Source organism: Carcharhinus amblyrhynchos, chromosome 25 (genome assembly GCF_965287045.1).
Source record: "Carcharhinus amblyrhynchos chromosome 25, sCarAmb.v2.hapA, whole genome shotgun sequence".
Lineage (NCBI taxonomy): Eukaryota > Metazoa > Chordata > Chondrichthyes > Carcharhiniformes > Carcharhinidae > Carcharhinus > Carcharhinus amblyrhynchos.
Window position 1 is genome coordinate 43,528,612 of NC_137348.1, and position 10,927 is coordinate 43,539,538.

Consider the following 10,927-nt stretch of genomic DNA (forward strand, 5'->3'; position numbering starts at 1 on the left):
TGGATCAGTTCCACATTCCCGCCCTCTCCCCATAACCCTTAATTCCCCTGTCTATCAGAAACCCATCAACCCGCGTCTTAAAAATATTTAGCGAGGCAGCCTCCACCACTTCAACGGGCAGAGAATTCCAGAGATTCACCACCCTTTGAGTGAAGAAGTTCCTCCTCAACTCCGTTCTAAACCGCCCCCCCCTTTATCTTGAGGCAGTGCCCTCTAATCCTACTGTCCTTTCACATCATGCCATCATGTTACACTCAGTGGGCATCGACTGGATTGAAGGGTCAGTGGGGGACTGGCGTTTCCCAGTCTGCTGCCCACAGCTGCATCAAGCTGCCCACTGATGCTCGTAAACGTCGTTCATTTCCAGACTGACGGTGCCAGTCAGGCTGAGGGAGCCTGAGAGACGGCTGCATTGCCCCCACATCCAGGCTGCCTGCGGTAACTCACATAAAGGCTCCAGGAGGCACCCTCCTCCACAAGAAGGGATTCCACTCCCTGAGGGTCCAGCTTATCTGTGACCATAAGTCCCTGATTTTACAGGGCAGTGCCAGGCACCTGGCAGCTCCCCTCCTGCTGCACCCCCCAGGTGCCGAGGCTCTAGCTGAGTTGGACGGTAGGCGCCTTGGGTGACAAGGTGGCACCGTTCCGACAGCCCAGGGCACCCACAAAGGGCGAGGTACAGTAGAACATAGAACATTACAGCGCAGAACAGGCCCTTCAGCCCACGATGTTGCGCCGACCAGTTAAAAAACAATGACCCACTAATCTAAACCAATCCCTTTCCATCCATAAACCTATCCACAGATCTCTTAAACGCCCCCAAACTAGGCGCATTTACAACTGCAGCAGGCAGGGCATTCCAATCCCTCACCACCCTCTGGGTAAAGAACCTACCCCTGACATCCGTCCTATAACTACCCCCCCTTAATTTAAAACAATGCCCCCTCGTGCTAGCTTTCTCCATCCGAGGAAAAAGGCTATCACTGTCCACCCTATCTAAACCTCTAATCATCTTATATGTTTCAATAAGGTCCCCTCTTAGCCTCCTTCTTTCCAGCGAAAACAACCTCAAATCCCTCAGTCTCTCCTCATAGGACCTCCCCTCCATACCAGGCAACATCCTGGTAAACCTCCTCTGCACCCTCTCCAAAGCCTCCACATCCTTCCTATAATGTGGGGACCAGAACTGCACACAATACTCCAAATGCGGCCGCACCAGAGTTGTGTACAGTTGCAACATGACGCTGCGACTCCTAAATTCAATCCCCTTACCAATAAACGCCAAGACACCGTACGCCTTCTTAACAACCTTATCTACTTGATTCCCAACTTTCAGGGATCTATGTACACATACACCTAGATCCCTCTGTTCATCCACACTATTCAAAGTCCTACCGTTAGCCCTATACTCGACACATCTGTTGTTCCTGCAGTAGAAGTTATGTCTCTGAGAACTGAGAGGGCCTATGGACTGCTCAAGATGAGGTTCCATTGCTTGGGCAGGCGTGAGTGTAGCGTACGTCCAGCTTTCTGTCACTGTGTGCCACACCCTGTACAGTCTATCAATGGGGGACCCACTGGAGACAGTGAGGCATCTTCACAGCACACAGAGGACCCCTCGAGTGATGGAGCTGGAGGAGAGCCAGGGTGAGGAAGTGGGGAACTGTCAGGGAGACAGGGGAACCAGGGAGGCATTCACTCTCCCGTTTTTCATCCAGGTAACTGAGGCATGGCTCGAAGGTGAGGGTCAGAGTGACGCCACATGGATGAAGGTTCCTGACGAGGATGTCCCCTCACTGTTATGTCAGGTTAACCTGTGAAAAATAGTTTGCAGCTCTGCCCCGAGGTCACAGGTCCCTCCCACCTACACACTCAGGACATTACACATCGTGCAATTTTTAAATGGTGGTCAAGTTAACACATAGAACATATATCACCGTGACAACCCCTCTCGTGTTCCAGCTCCGTAAACTGCTGTTCGTGGGCGCTGTGTATGGGTCCCCCCACCCCCCACACTGGCAGCTGATGCAGGAATTTCTTGGGAAGGGAGAATCCCACACCATGGCTGGGTCCGGCTCACTCGCTGCAGCCCCTTCAGGTCCCGTGGTCATGGGCACAGGAAGTGTGGCTTTGCCCTGGAGCTCCCTGAGGGGAGACTCTCAGCTCCCCTGCCAGTGTAAGGCTGGTTTGAACCTCCCAGCTGACCATTAATGGACAGGCACCCTGCAGTATTTAACCAGCGCTCAGACTGTCCCCATTTGACCCTTCACATTCCACCCCTTCCAGTAACACTGAACCAATATCCAGGCACGTTCCACACTAGCTGCTCCATCACTGACCCTGGCTGTGAGTGGGCAAGAGTGGATTAGCCGTCTGGGACTGAGACTGGGTCTGGGTCTGAGTCTGGGTCTGGGACTGTGTCTGGGACTGTGTCTGTGTCTGTGTCTGGGTCTGTGTCTGTGTCTGGGACTGGGTCTGGGTCTGTGTCTGTGTCTGGGACTGTGTCTGGGACTGGGTCTGTGTCTGGGTCTGTGTCTGGGTCTGTGTCTGGGTCTGTGTCTGTGTCTGGGACTGTGTTGGTGTCTGGGACTGTGTCTGGAACTGGGTCTGGGTCTGTGTCTGGGACTGTGTCGGTGTCTGGGACTGAGTCTGGGACTGGGACTGGGACTGGGTCTGGGTCTGTGTCTGGGTCTGGGTCTGGGACTGGGTCTGGGTCTGTGTCTGGGACTGGGTCTGGGTCTGTGTCTGTGTCTGGGACTGTGTCTGGGTCTGTGTCTGGGTCTGGGTCTGTGTCTGTGTCTGGGACTGTCGGTGTCTGTGTCTGGGTCTGTGTCTGGGACTGTGTCTGTGTCGGTGTCGGTGCCGGTGTTGGTGTCTGTGTCTGGGTGTCGGTGTCTGTGTCTGTGTCTGGGTTGCTGATTGTGTCCACACTGTGTGTGTCACTCTGCTGTAATGGACTGGTTTAGTTGCAGTGATGATTTAACTCTATTCCGTTGTCAATGCAGCTGAAGGAAAAGGCACCGAATGTATCAGAGACGAGACTTGTGAATTATTGCACAGCCTCCGCTTACATCCACATCTTGACAACAGACGGCTACAAATTCAACAACCAGACGTTTAAAAACATCGCATTCCAGAAAAAGGTCTGAGTTTCACTTCTGACTTTGTTGCCTCTGCCTTTCCCTCACGGTCTCTCTCCCTCCCTCTCTCCCTCCCTCCCTCTCTCTCTGTCTGATTAATGAGTTGATTACCTTTCCCTCTCACTATCATTTCTCCTTTCCTCTCTCTCGACCTTCTGTCTTTTTCGTTCTGTTGGGTTCTCACAATGGGCGGAATCTTCCCAACGTGTCAGCCCCCCCCCCGAACCCTGACCCCCTAAATCCTGAACCCCGACCCCCCCAAAATCCACCCCCAACCCCCCCTCCCGGGATAACAGCAGGAGCGGTGGGTGGGTGACTCTGGGCCGTGAGCAAAGCTGCAGGGAGCCTGCGGGCAGCCAGACTGGAGCCAGACTGGAGGCAGACTGGAGCCAGACTGGAGCCAGACTGGAGGCAGACTGGAGCCAGACTGGAGGCAGACTGGACGCAGACTGGAGGCAGACTGGAGGCAGACTGGACGCAGACTGGAGGCAGACTGGAGGCAGACTGGAGGCAGACTGGACGCAGACTGGAGCCAGACTGGAGGCAGACTGGACGCAGACTGGAGGCAGACTGGAGGCAGACTGGACGCAGACTGGAGGCAGACTGGAGGCAGACTGGACGCAGACTGGAGCCAGACTGGAGCCAGACTGGAGCCAGACTGGAGGCAGACTGGAGCCAGACTGGAGCCAGACTGGAGGCAGACTGGAGCCAGACTGGAGCCAGACTGGAGGCAGACTGGAGGCAGACTGGATGCAGACTGGAGGCAGACTGGATGCAGACTGGAGGCAGACTGGAGCCAGACTGGACGCAGACTGGAGCCAGACTGGAGCCAGACTGGAGGCAGACTGGACGCAGACTGGAGGCAGACTGGACACAGACTGGACGCAGACTGGACACAGACTGGAGCCAGACTGGACACAGACTGGAGCCAGACTGGACACAGACTGGAGCCAGACTGGAGGCAGACTGGACACAGACTGGAGCCAGACTGGACGCAGACTGGAGCCAGACTGGACGCAGACTGGAGGCAGACTGGAGCCAGACTGGACACAGACTGGAGCCAGACTGGACGCAGACTGGAGCCAGACTGGACGCGGACTGGAGGCAGACTGGAGCCAGACTGGACGCAGACTGGAGCCAGACTGGAGCCAGACTGGAGCCAGACTGGAGCCAGACTGGAGGCAGACTGGAGCCAGACTGGAGCCAGACTGGAGGCAGACTGGACGCAGACTGGAGGCAGACTGGAGGCAGACTGGACGCAGACTGGAGGCAGACTGGATGCAGACTGGAGGCAGACTGGAGCCAGACTGGAGGCAGACTGGAGCCAGACTGGAGGCAGACTGGACGCAGACTGGAGGCAGACTGGAGCCAGACTGGACGCAGACTGGAGCCAGACTGGAGCCAGACTGGACACAGACTGGAGCCAGACTGGAGCCAGACTGGAGCCAGACTGGAGGCAGACTGGAGCCAGACTGGAGCCAGACTGGAGGCAGACTGGAGCCAGACTGGAGCCAGACTGGAGGCAGACTGGAGCCAGACTGGCTGCAGACTGGAGGCAGACTGGAGCCAGACTGGAGGCAGACTGGAGGCAGACTGGAGGCAGACTGGAGCCAGACTGGATGCAGACTGGAGGCAGACTGGAGCCAGACTGGAGCCAGACTGGAGGCAGACTGGAGGCAGACTGGATGCAGACTGGAGGCAGACTGGAGCCAGACTGGAGGCAGACTGGAGGCAGACTGGAGGCAGACTGGACGCAGACTGGAGGCAGACTGGAGCCAGACTGGAGGCAGACTGGAGGCAGACTGGACGCAGACTGGAGGCAGACTGGACACAGACTGGAGCCAGACTGGAGGCAGACTGGACACAGACTGGAACACAGACTGGAGCCAGACTGGACGCAGACTGGAGCCAGACTGGACGCAGACTGGAGCCAGACTGGACGCGGACTGGAGGCAGACTGGAGCCAGACTGGACACAGACTGGAGCCAGACTGGACACAGACTGGAGCCAGACTGGACGCAGACTGGAGCCAGACTGGACGCAGACTGGAGCCAGACTGGAGGCAGACTGGAGGCAGACTGGAGCCAGACTGGACACAGACTGGAGCCAGACTGGACACAGACTGGAGCCAGACTGGACGCAGACTGGAGCCAGACTGGACGCAGACTGGAGCCAGACTGGAGCCAGACTGGACACAGACTGGAGCCAGACTGGACGCAGACTGGAGGCAGACTGGAGCCAGACTGGACACAGACTGGAGCCAGACTGGACACAGACTGGAGCCAGACTGGACGCAGACTGGAGCCAGACTGGACGCGGACTGGAGCCAGACTGGACGCAGACTGGAGCCAGACTGGAGGCAGACTGGAGGCAGATTGGAGGCAGACTGGAGCCAGACTGGACGCAGACTGGAGCCAGACTGGAGGCAGACTGGAGCCAGACTGGATGCAGACTGGAGGCAGACTGGAGGCAGACTGGAGCCAGACTGGAGGCAGACTGGAGCCAGACTGGAGCCAGACTGGAGGCAGACTGGAGCCAGACTGGAGCCAGACTGGAGGCAGACTGGAGCCAGACTGGCTGCAGACTGGAGGCAGACTGGAGCCAGACTGGAGGCAGACTGGAGGCAGACTGGAGGCAGACTGGAGCCAGACTGGATGCAGACTGGAGGCAGACTGGAGCCAGACTGGAGCCAGACTGGAGGCAGACTGGAGGCAGACTGGATGCAGACTGGAGGCAGACTGGAGCCAGACTGGAGGCAGACTGGAGGCAGACTGGAGGCAGACTGGACGCAGACTGGAGGCAGACTGGAGCCAGACTGGAGCCAGACTGGAGGCAGACTGGAGGCAGACTGGAGGCAGACTGGACGCAGACTGGAGGCAGACTGGACACAGACTGGAGCCAGACTGGAGGCAGACTGGACACAGACTGGAACACAGACTGGAGCCAGACTGGACGCAGACTGGAGCCAGACTGGACGCAGACTGGAGCCAGACTGGACGCAGACTGGAGCCAGACTGGACGCGGACTGGAGGCAGACTGGAGCCAGACTGGACACAGACTGGAGCCAGACTGGACACAGACTGGAGCCAGACTGGACGCAGACTGGAGCCAGACTGGACGCAGACTGGAGCCAGACTGGAGGCAGACTGGAGCCAGACTGGACGCAGACTGGAGCCAGACTGGAGCCAGACTGGACACAGACTGGAGCCAGACTGGACGCAGACTGGAGGCAGACTGGAGCCAGACTGGACACAGACTGGAGCCAGACTGGACACAGACTGGAGCCAGACTGGACGCAGACTGGAGCCAGACTGGACGCGGACTGGAGCCAGACTGGACGCAGACTGGAGCCAGACTGGAGGCAGACTGGAGGCAGATTGGACGCAGACTGGAGCCAGACTGGACGCAGACTGGAGCCAGACTGGACGCAGACTGGAGCCAGACTGGAGGCAGACTGGAGGCAGACTGGAGCCAGACTGGACGCAGACTGGAGGCAGATTGGACGCAGACTGGAGCCAGACTGGAGGCAGACTGGAGGCAGACTGGAGCCAGACTGGACACAGACTGGAGCCAGACTGGACACAGACTGGAGCCAGACTGGACGCAGACTGGAGCCAGACTGGACGCAGACTGGAGCCAGACTGGAGGCAGACTGGAGGCAGACTGGAGCCAGACTGGACGCAGACTGGAGGCAGATTGGACGCAGACTGGAGGCAGACTGGAGGCAGACTGGAGCCAGACTGGACGCAGACTGGAGGCAGATTGGACGCAGACTGGAGCCAGACTGGACACAGACTGGACGCAGACTGGAGGCAGACTGGACGCAGACTGGAACCAGACTGGACGCAGACTGGAGGCAGATTGGACGCAGACTGGAGCCAGACTGGACACAGACTGGACGCAGACTGGAGGCAGACTGGACGCAGACTGGAGCCAGACTGGACGCAGACTGGAGGCAGATTGGACGCAGACTGGAGCCAGACTGGACACAGACTGGACGCAGACTGGAGGCAGACTGGACACAGACTGGAGCCAGACTGGAAGCAGACTGGAAGCAGACACACTCACGGTGTCTCTGAGAATCACAGCCCTCTCCTCAGTGAGGTGGGAAGAGGGGGGATTCCAATGGGATTGCCAATGCAGGGAGACCCCCCCGGGGGGGGCGGTTTATCCCTTGACCCTTGTTTCCGAGGCACTGGGTCTGCCCTCTCGCTGAAAGCTGAGACTCAGCCGTGGGTGTGGGGAGCTGATGGAGCAAAGGGTGAGGCCCCGTCAATGTCACAAGGCTCAGCTTACTCATTGGTCCCTCCCTCAGTGCTGGGCTGTGCTAACAGATACCCTGATCAGTAAAGCAGCAGGGAGTTCAACGCTGGCATCCTGACTGGGTATAAATCCTCAGCAACAGCCAGCACCGCCCCACTCCCCATCTCCCACCCCCACAGCCCAGGGTCATGGCACAGGACAAGAGCCCACCCACCCCCCAACCTCACACCCTTCCCCTGGCAACTATCCTCTCCTTGATAATGCCCCCTCCTGCAGAGCTGTCTTGTCTCCTCTCTCCCCTTTGACCACCCCCCAACCCCCTGGCGGACTGTGGTAATGTGCACTCACCTCTGACCTCCCCGTCCAGGGTCATGGTGCCAGGTTTCCGCTCATCGAGAGCAGTGCTTGGTGCCAGTGTGGTGTCACAGTGGCTGGGTGGGATGTGATGCCCACTCGTGAGATGGTAATGGTCAGGCTGGCACCCTTCCTGGGCAGGAATCTCATTCCGTCATCACAAAGGGGGCTGGGAAAATACTAACCAAATCTCACCGTCGAGGATTACATTGTCAGCATCTCACGAGATTTAGTGGCCGTTAGAGGAATGGCACCCAGTCATTTCTGTTATATCACACGCCATCATTCTGTCATCTTAAGTTTATTTATTAGTGTAACAAGTCAGCTTACATTAACACCGCAATGAAGTTACTATGAAAATACCCTAGTCCCACACTTCGGTGCCTGTGCGGGTTACACTGAGGGAGAATTTAGCATGGCCAATGCACCCTAACCAGCGCGTCTTTCATACTGTGGGAGGAAACCGGAGCACCCAGAGGAAACCCACACAGACACGGGCTGGGAATTGAACCCGGGTTCCTGGCGCTGTGAGGCAGCAGTGTTAACCATCGTGTTTCTCAATCTCTTTTAATTTTCCTATTTCTCCCAGTATTGTATCGATTTGTCTCTGCCCTTTACTTTCTCCCTCCATCTCTCTCCCTCCTTCTGTCTCCAGGTTTCACTCACTGCCTTTTCTCTCTGTCTCCATCTTTCTGTCCCTCTCTATCTCTTGTTCTCTCTCCTTTTCTCTATGTCTGTCCCTCCCCCCCTCTCATGGTCTCACTCCCTGCCTTTCTCAGTCTCTCTTTTTCTCTGTCTCATTCTCTCTCTCTTTCCATTTCTGCCTCTGTTTCTTCCTCTCTCTCCCTCTGTCTCACTATCTCTCTCAGTCTCTCCCTCTGTCTATCTCTCTCTGTCTCTCCCTCTGTCTATCTCTCTCTGTCTCTCCCTCTGTCTATCTCTCTCTGTCTCTCCCTCTCTCTGTCTCTCTCAGTCTCTCCCTCTGTCTATCTCCCTCTGTCTATCTCCCTCTGTCTATCTCTCTCTGTCTCTCCCTCTGTCGATCTCCTTCTGTCTCTCCCTCTGTCTATCTCTCTCTGTCTCTCCCTCTGTCTATCTCTCTCTGTCTCTCCCTCTGTCTATCTCTCTCTGTCTCTCCCTCTGTCTATCTCTCTCTGTCTATCTCTCTCTGTCTATCTCTCTCTGTCTCTCTCTCTCTCTGTCTATCTCTCTCTGTCTCTCTCTGTCTGTCCTTCTGTCTATCTCTCTCTGTCTCTCCCTCTGTCTATCTCTCTCTGTCTCTCCCTCTCTCTATCTCTCTCTCTGTCTCTCTCTGTCTGTCCCTCTGTCTATCTCACTCTGTCTCTCCCTCTGTCTATCTCTCTCTGTCTCTCTCTCTGTCTATCTCTCTCTGTCTCTCCCTCTGTCTATCCCTCTCTGTCTCTCTCTCTGTCTCTCCCTCTCTCTATCTCTCTCTCTGTCTCTCTCTGTCTCTCCCTCTGTCTATCTCTCTCTGTCTCTCTCTCTGTCTATCTCTCTCTGTCTCTCCCTCTCTCTATCTCTCTCTCTGTCTCTCTCTGTCTCTCCCTCTGTCTATCTCTCTCTGTCTCTCTCTCTGTCTATCTCTCTCTGTCTCTCCCTCTCTCTATCTCTCTCTCTGTCTCTCTCTGTCTGTCCCTCTGTCTATCTCTCTCTGTCTCTCCCTCTGTCTATCTCTGTCTCTCCCTCTCTCTATCTCTCTCTCTGTCTCTCTCTGTCTGTCCCTCTGTCTATCTCTCTCTGTCTCTCCCTCTGTCTATCTCTCTCTGTCTCTCCCTCTGTCTATCTCCCTCTGTCTATCTCCCTCTGTCTATCTCTCTCTGTCTATCTCCCTCTGTCTATCTCTCTCTGTCTCTCCCTCTGTCTATCTCCCTCTGTCTATCTCCCTCTGTCTCTCCCTCTGTCTATCTCCCTCTGTCTATCTCCCTCTGTCTATCTCTCTCTGTCTATCTCCCTCTGTCTATCTCTCTCTGTCTCTCCCTCTGTCTATCTCCCTCTGTCTATCTCCCTCTGTCTATCTCCCTCTGTCTATCTCCCTCTGTCTCTCCCTCTGTCTATCTCCCTCTGTCTATCTCCCTCTGTCTATCTCCCTCTGTCTATCTCTCTCTGTCTATCTCTCTCTGTCTCTCCCTCTCTCTATCTCTCTCAGTCTCTCTGTCCCACCCTGCCGTTGTGATGTGCTGTCTCTATTGTTTCTCTCTCTGTGCTGACTGTGCTGTTTGTCTTTACCCTGTTTCAGGTTGGGGGCAGTACGATTGGATGGGCCCTGGGTTACATGCTCAATCTCACTAACGCCATTCCAGCTGAGAATCCTGCTACCTGGAAAGTCCAGATGCTCGGAGCTTGGGCCGTTCTCATAGTTATCTGTATCCTGGTGATTGCAGCAGGAGCCCTGCTCTTTGCCTTGTCCTATCACTCAGGGAAGAACGACTCGGTGTTGTAGTGTGTGCACTAATCGCTGGGCTCGCGTCTCCATTAATCCCAGCCCAGCATTCCTCAATCCAACTGGGAGATCGGAGTCTCCGTCACTGTGCCACATACTAACAACAAGAGAGCCCTCGACAAAGACCCTCACTCCCACCCTGACTTACTCCAGCCCCTCACTCCCCCCTCACCTATCCCAGCCCCTCACTCCCCAGCCTCTCACTCTTCCCTCACTCCCCAGCCCCTCATTCCCATTCTCATTCCCCAGCCCCTCACTCTCCCCTCACTCCCAGTGCCTCACTCCCCAGCCCCTCACTCCCCCCTCCCTCACTCCCCAGCCCCTCGCTCCCCCCTCCCATATTCCAGCCCCTCACTCTCCAGCCCCTCACTCCTCCCCTCACCTATCCCAGCCCTTCACTCCTCAGCCCCTCACTCCCCCCTCACTCCCCCCTCACTCCCCAGCCCCTCACTCCCACCCTCACTCCCCAGCCCCTCGTTCCCATTCTCATTCCCCAGCCCCTCACTCTCCCCTCACTCCCAGTGCCTCACTCCCCAGCGCCTCACTCCCCCCTCCCTCACTCCCCAGCCCCTCACTCCCCAGCCCCTCACTCTCCAGCCCCTCACTCCTCCCCTCACCTATCCCAGCCCTTCAATCCTCAGCCACTCACTCCCCAGCCCCTCACTCTTCCCTCACTTCCCAGCCCCTCACTCCCCAGCCCCTCACTCCC

General features: G+C 56.8%; 1 protein-coding gene across 1 annotated transcript in view; it reads left to right on the top strand.

Annotated features, from left to right (window-relative positions):
• Positions 1–10,406, top strand: part of LOC145358148 (ectonucleoside triphosphate diphosphohydrolase 2-like) — a 52,259-nt gene extending 41,853 nt beyond the window's left edge. Inside the window, exons 8-9 of the mRNA XM_080211843.1 lie at positions 3,006–3,143; positions 10,015–10,406. Coding sequence (XP_080067969.1) covers positions 3,006–3,143; positions 10,015–10,218 — 342 coding nt within the window. The 3' untranslated portion in view covers positions 10,219–10,406. The remainder of the gene's footprint in view (positions 1–3,005; positions 3,144–10,014) is intronic.
• The last annotated feature ends 521 nt before the right edge of the window (positions 10,407–10,927 follow it).